At 47.2% G+C, this 6,750-nt stretch overlaps 1 protein-coding gene across 1 annotated transcript in view; it reads left to right on the plus strand.

The window, feature by feature from the left end:
* The window catches only part of KIF4A (kinesin family member 4A), a 31,857-nt gene extending 26,230 nt beyond the window's left edge, over positions 1–5,627 (plus strand). Inside the window, exons 27-30 of the mRNA XM_063138409.1 lie at positions 597–743; positions 1,599–1,718; positions 4,209–4,334; positions 5,282–5,627. Coding sequence (XP_062994479.1) covers positions 597–743; positions 1,599–1,718; positions 4,209–4,334; positions 5,282–5,473 — 585 coding nt within the window. The 3' untranslated portion in view covers positions 5,474–5,627. The remainder of the gene's footprint in view (positions 1–596; positions 744–1,598; positions 1,719–4,208; positions 4,335–5,281) is intronic.
* The last annotated feature ends 1,123 nt before the right edge of the window (positions 5,628–6,750 follow it).

Here is a 6,750-nt window from a genome sequence, read left to right on the forward strand (position 1 = left end):
GTTCAGAGGAGGGCAACCAGGATGATCAGGGGTCTGGAAACAAAGCCCTATGAAGAGAGACTGAAAGAACTGGGCATGTTTAGCCTGGAGAAGAGAAGATGGAGGGGAGACATGATAGCGCTCTTCAAATACTTGAAAGGTTGTCACACAGAGGAGGGCCAGGATCTCTTCTCGATCCTCCCAGAGTGCAGGACACGGAATAATGGGCTCAAGTGACAGGAAGCCAGATTCCAGCTGGACATCAGGAAAAACTTCCTGACTGTTAGAGCAGTACAACAATGGAATCAGTTCCCTAGGGAGGTTGTGGGCTCTCCCACACTAGAGGCCTTCAAGAGGCAGCTGGACAACCCTCTGTCAGGGATGCTTTAGGGTGGATTCCTGCATTGAGCAGGGGGTTGGACTCAATGGCCGTAAGAGGCCCTTTCCAACTCTACTATTCTATGATTCTATGATTGTTCATGTTTTTGGCCTTGAGTAAGCTGCGCCCTTCTCTCTGTCTGCATTCCCCACCTTGTGAGGCTGGACTAATTGCCCTAAAAGTGCAAACCCCGTAAATTCCTGTGGCTTCCCTTCCTACATTTATTTTCCGTCTTCAGCCAAAGCCCCGCAGGCAAACAACAGCGAGGCCTGCCTCTGAGATGGACGACCCGTCGTCTGAATCGGATGAGTCGGGAGGAGAAACGGAAGACGCTGAATGGGTGCCGGGCAGAACCGCCAAAGGAATCAAGAAGAACATTTTGGGGGTACGATTGCAGTGGGGAAGCAACTGGCATTCCATAAAGCTCCCTCCCTGAAATCTGCTCAGCAGGAGCCATGCAGGCATGGCTTTGGACCAGGCCAAAGTGTGCCTGGTTTCAGTATCCCGTTTCCATCAGGGCTTAGTCAGATGCCTGTGAGAGCTCCCAAGTAGGGCATGAAGGCAGCAGTCCTCTTCTGCCTTTGCCCCCTCCCCCAGCAAGTGGTGTTCAGAGCTAGACTGCTCCTGGACATGGAGGTTCTAGGTATCTATCAAGGCAGATAGCCATTGATCTCCTGCTTCATGAGTTTGCCTAATCTCCTTAATTTGAAAAGCCTCTCATTGATCATCACTGTAATTTACGTTGGGAAATTCCAACATAAAATACAGACCAAATTCATCTGAGCATCTCGAATGGACTTCTCCTGCAAATCCCCCTCCCCTTCTGGCGCGACTCCCTGGATTGCCAGGATTAAGTGGGAAAATACGAAAGGTTCAATGGAGACTGAGCAAGGTGTGTTCGTAACCTGAAGGCCTTGATGGGCCCCTGCAGGATAATCGGCTCCGGCAGTTGGGAAGAACCCAGGCCCAGTTGCACTTGCCCTTTGGAGAATTCGGTCCTCAGAGATGGTCTTGGATTTGTCTCCAGCGCCATCGCTTTCCTGACTCTTGGGTTTGTGTGTAAACCCAGTTCTGTGCCAGATAGCTCCAGATCTTCATTCTGTGGTATTTATTGGTTGAGTCCTAGAAGCGAACAGACGGTGCAGGTAATCCATGCTGATGGTGCACAGCACTCCTGCTCCTCTTTGTAGGGTTCTCTCCCCTCCCCCTTTGGTCTTCTCATGGAGCTCTCCTTTCATAGTGCACCTGCAAAGGCCGCTGTGGGAACAAGCAGTGTGGCTGCCGGAAGCAAAAATTGGCCTGCTCGGAGGACTGTCGCTGTGAGTCTGAGAAGTGTCGAAACCGGGACAACTACATCTTGGTGAGTGGCTCCCGGCAGTGCGCCTTTTCCTCTTCTCCTCTGCAGGGTAGCAGGCGACCTGGAACAGCCTGCCTGTCCCTCTTCCAGTTGGCACGATCAATTGAATTAAGGGGAGCGCCTCCCTCCCCCCACCCCCACCCCCAAGTAAGGTCCTTTGCAGGAGTTACAAAGGTACCAGAGAAAACCGGCAGAAGGTTCTACCCAAAGGCTCTGAGCTGGTAGAACTCCAGATTGACGCCCTGCCTCCTTCTGAGGGACGCCGTTGTTGAAATGAGCTTTAAAGAAATCTTAGCTGATTAATCAGATTAGTCCAATGGATTGATTGGACGCCGCCGCCTATTTGCATAGGATTAAATCAAAAGTCTTGAACCGAGGGAGCAAACCTGTGTTGTAGGATGGTACGTGTGTGTTGCAGGAGGCGGCGTGGGGATGATAAAGGAACGTCTTTTCTGCCGTCTGTGTTCTTTTTAGAACAGTTACATGTTTTAAATCGTGTTGCCCGTGTACGTGGATGAGAAAGCGGCAGGACCCCTCATGTTTCTGCAAGCGTTCTTTCCCTCATCCATATTTGTCACCTGGGTTTTCTTGCTCTGCTCACTCCTCTCAGCAGGGCATAGCAGTTGCCTGCTGTGACCTGACTTCTGCAAGTTTTACCAATTCTTCTCCTTCCAATTCTGTGTTTGGGAGTATCCTATATCTCCGAAGGTTGTAGATCAGCCTTCCTCAACCTGGGGCGCTCCAGATGTGTTGGACTGCACCTCCCAGAGTGCCCCAGCCAGCTCTGCTGGCTGGGGCATTCTGGGAGTTGTAGTCCAACACATCTGGAGCGCTCCAGGTTGAGGAAGGCTGTTGTAGATGAACTCTCTTTGAGATAGACTGTTTATTTATTTATCTATTTATTTTATCACATTTTTACACCGCCCAATAGCCGAAGCTCTCTGGGCAGTTCACAGAAATTAAAACCATAATAAAACAACCAACAGTCTAAAAACACAAATACAAAATACAGTATAAAAAGCACAACCAGGATAAAACCATGCAGCAGAAATTGATATAAGATTAAAATACAGAGTTAGAACAGAAAAAATTAAATTTAAGTTAAAATTAAGTGTTAAAATACTGAGAATAAAAAGGTCTTCAGCTGGCGACAAAAGGAGTACAGTGTAGGCGCCAGGCGGACCTCTCTGGGAGCTCATTCCACAACCGGGGTGCCCCAGCGGAGAAGGCCCTGCTCCTAGTAGCCACCTGCCTCACTTCCTTTGGCAGGGGCTCACGGAGAGGGGCCCTGTAGATGATCTTAAGGTCCGGGCAGGTACATATGGGAGGAGGCGTGCTTCAAATAACCTGTCCCCAAACCGTTTAGGGCTTTGAATGTTAATACCAGCACTTTGAATTGGGCCTGGACCTGGACTGGCAGCCAATGAAGTTGTAAAAGGACTGGCGTGATGTCTCGCCGGTCAGTCCCTGTTATTAAATGGGCTGCCCTGTTTTGTACTAGCTGAAGTTTCCGGACCGTTTTCAAAGGCAGCCCCACGTATAACGCAATGCAGTAATCCAAACAAGAGGTTATCAGAGACTATTAATCGAGACTTGCCCTGATTGGAGTTTGGGCCTTTAGGCATGTCCTCTTTGAATCTGATTTAGTTTGAAAATTAAATCAGGTAAAATCATGGCACGCCTTAAGTCCCCCACCTGGGGCAAGTCCAGCCCAAAGAGAGTTTCTTCAGCACTTCTTCATAGTTGTGGTGCCTTTGGCCAGACTCTGGGGGAAGGGCATTTGGGGTGTCACGGGACAGCCACTGAGAATGCTGTGTGTGCCAGGACTCTAGTGCCCCATCTTGTATGGCTTCACTTGTTTTATTTGTTTGTTTAGTTTGTGCGATGGTGGGGTTTTTAATCTATTTGACGACTGGGTTTTATTTATTATATTATTTACAATATTTATATACCACTCCATATCTGGAATAGATTCCGGAGCGGTGACCCAAGGAATAAAACAGTAAAAAGTTTTATTTTGGGTTTTTTTAAAAAAAATTAAAACAGCAAATTAAAATTGATCAATTTAAAAGGAAGAACCAATAAGGTGGGTCAGGTGAGGAATGCTTCCTTGAAAAGAGTTGTTTTCAGGAGGTGCCGGAAGCAACATAGTGTTAGCACCTGCCTGACCTCCAAGGGCAGGAAACTGAAGAGAAGGGGCCACCACACGAAAGGCCCTTCTCTTGGTGGACTTCAGTGTGGCCAGAGGTCCACGTGGAAGCCCTAGGACCATGCCCTCTGATGACCTCAGTGAACAGGGCAGGTTGGCAGGAGCGAAAGACAGTTTTACTGTTCATACTTACAGTTTTATCAACTGCCCCCTGGACTAGGTTGAGTGGGCGGAATACGTGTGTGGGAACGAGTAAAATAAATGTTGGCGCAGCTGCCATGAATTGGATTGGGTCAAGCAAGCACAATCCAGGCTGAACGTACACCCTGCCTTTCCCCCCTTAGGAGGGGACACTCCTTGATGAGCAAATGGGAAGCCTCAAGGAGAGCGCTTTCAATCTTGAAGATCCCACTCTGGTGACCGGAGGAGACACTTTCTTTGAGCCTCCAGCTATCACTCCTACCAGGAAGGTATGAGGGACCGCAGAAATGCAGGCGGAGCCGAAATAGCGGGTTCTGGTTTAGCTTTGAGGGAGGGGAGGGATTGGGGCCGGGGCTCGTGTGGGGCGGTTGTTGAGAATCACAGTCACCTGTCTTGGGTACGGGGGTAACAAATGGGTGAGTAGAGTCAGCCGTTTACCCAATGGTAGCTGACAATAGGCAGGGTGGTGTGTGAATAGCAACTTGGTAAACTAGCCAAGTGGCTCTGACTTTATCCACAACGCGTGTCTTTGAAATAACATTCATGGGGAGAAGAGATGAATGTGTAGCACTTCCTGTGGAGAAATACAATACATTCATTCCACATGGTTTTACACACACACACACGTGTCACTATTTGGTAAATGGTCACTTCCAGTCCCCTAATTTCTGAAAAAGGCTGAAATAAAATGGTGTACTCTGCCACCTACGCAGTTCATCGTTCAACACCAGCTTGACACCTGCAAAGAAATACTTCTGAGCTGATGTCATGGCAACAATGTGCAAATGTACCAACCGATGCCCCCTCCACGGGCTGATTTTTTGCGCTCCTGAATTCCTTGATTCTGCCTGCCTTGCGGCCATTTGGCATTTCCTTCCAATCTTAAATTCTGCAAGATCTAATTGCCATGCATAGTCCTGAGACAGGCACAATTGGATATTTAGGAAGCAACCTTACTCATGGCCCCTCCTTTAGACTCAAGGCTTATTTCGGTTTCGGATGCTCGTGGGGAATCATAGAATCGAGAGTTGGAAGGGGCCTACAAGGCCATCGAGTCCAACCCCCTGCTCAATGCAGAAATCCACCCTAAAGCCTCCCTGACAGATGTCCCTCGCCACTGTCCCTCCCGCTTCTGATAAAGTCGCTGTGCAGAGGTGTCTGCGTGCGCATTGTCGCTCAGCCTATGTGACTAATGCCTCGTTTCACAACAACTTAGGTCCTGGAGGAAACTGAGCAAGAGAATGTGCCTCCCAAGAACAACGCAACCTCGTTCTTTGCCCTGGATAACTTGGGGGCTGGCGAGAACCCACAGCCAGCCGTGAAGAAGAGGAGGAAGCGAATCTTGAACAGCACCAGCGGCTTCTTCTCTGGCTGCACTCCTATTAAAGAGGACTTTGTGGATGGTTAGCAAGGCTGGGAACGTCAACAAACGTAGCCTACGCTAGACCTGACTTGGTGCTGTAGACAAGCATTCTGTTAGTTTTAGTGCATAGATATTTTTTTTAATAAATAAACTTGAAGGCTAGCAATGTGCTGACCTGATGGCTCTACATGATTCACAGATCTTACGAAAGAGAAGAATCAAAGAGTGGGGAATGGCACATTTATTCTACCAAGGGCCGCTGTATCTTTCACGTTGTAGGAGGGAATCTGTCTAAAACAGCCTTCCTCAACCTGGGGTGCTCCAGATGTGTTGGACTGCATCTCCCAGAATTCTGGTCCAACACATCTGGAGCACCCCAGGTTGAGGAAGGCTGATCTAAAACCTCAAGGATAACCAGTGTTAATCTGTCATTAAATTAATGGCTATGTTAGATCCTGTGTTTTTAGCCAATGTTGCAAACGTACAGCCTGATCCTCTTTATTCCACCCTTGCGGACCCACATTCTTTCTTCAACGCGCAAAAGTCGTATGACCTCGACGTTAGTAATGTTTACACAACTTCCCTTCTGTGTCTGTTGCTTTTTTCTTCTCTTTTTGTTCTTGCATCAAAATCTTAACTCCCCTTACACAATCTTGCTATGTGGAAAATTGACTTCCATATACACTGGATGGAATCTGTCATAGTGCAATGAACAGTTTTCGTGTAGCCAGCAGTGCGAGACCTATCGTTACCTGCTGGTTATTGTTAATAGTACTTATTTGATTAATAAAAGGAAATGATGAATTTTAGAGGTGTTTCTGCATTTTTGTGTAGTAAGTATACCTTAATACTTTTTCATGGGTGTCTTTGAAATTTTTGACTGATTCCATAAGAGAATAGCACTGACCTTGGGTTGTCACTTGCAGCTAATTTAAACCCTGTTTCCTACAACAGGAAGGTATCTTTGCCTGGGTTGCTCCTACTCACTCCAAAAGGCAGGGGTCAAAACTATTTATTTATTTATTTATTACATTTCTATACTGCCCAATAGCCGGAGCTCTCAGGGCGGTTCACAAGAATTAAAAACATTCAAAGTATAAAACAACAGTATAAAACCATAATATAAAATACAATATAAAAGCTCAACCAAATAAAAACAGCAGCAATGCAAAATTACAAATTTAAAACACCAAGTTAAAATTTATTTATAGACTGTTAAAATGCTGGGAGAATAAAAAGGTCTTCACCTGGCATCTAAAAGCATATAATGTAGGTGCCAAGTGAACCTCCTTAGGGAGCTCATTCCACAGCCGGGATGCCAC

Source organism: Elgaria multicarinata, chromosome 11 (genome assembly GCF_023053635.1).
Source record: "Elgaria multicarinata webbii isolate HBS135686 ecotype San Diego chromosome 11, rElgMul1.1.pri, whole genome shotgun sequence".
NCBI classification, from domain to species: Eukaryota; Metazoa; Chordata; class Lepidosauria; order Squamata; family Anguidae; genus Elgaria; species Elgaria multicarinata.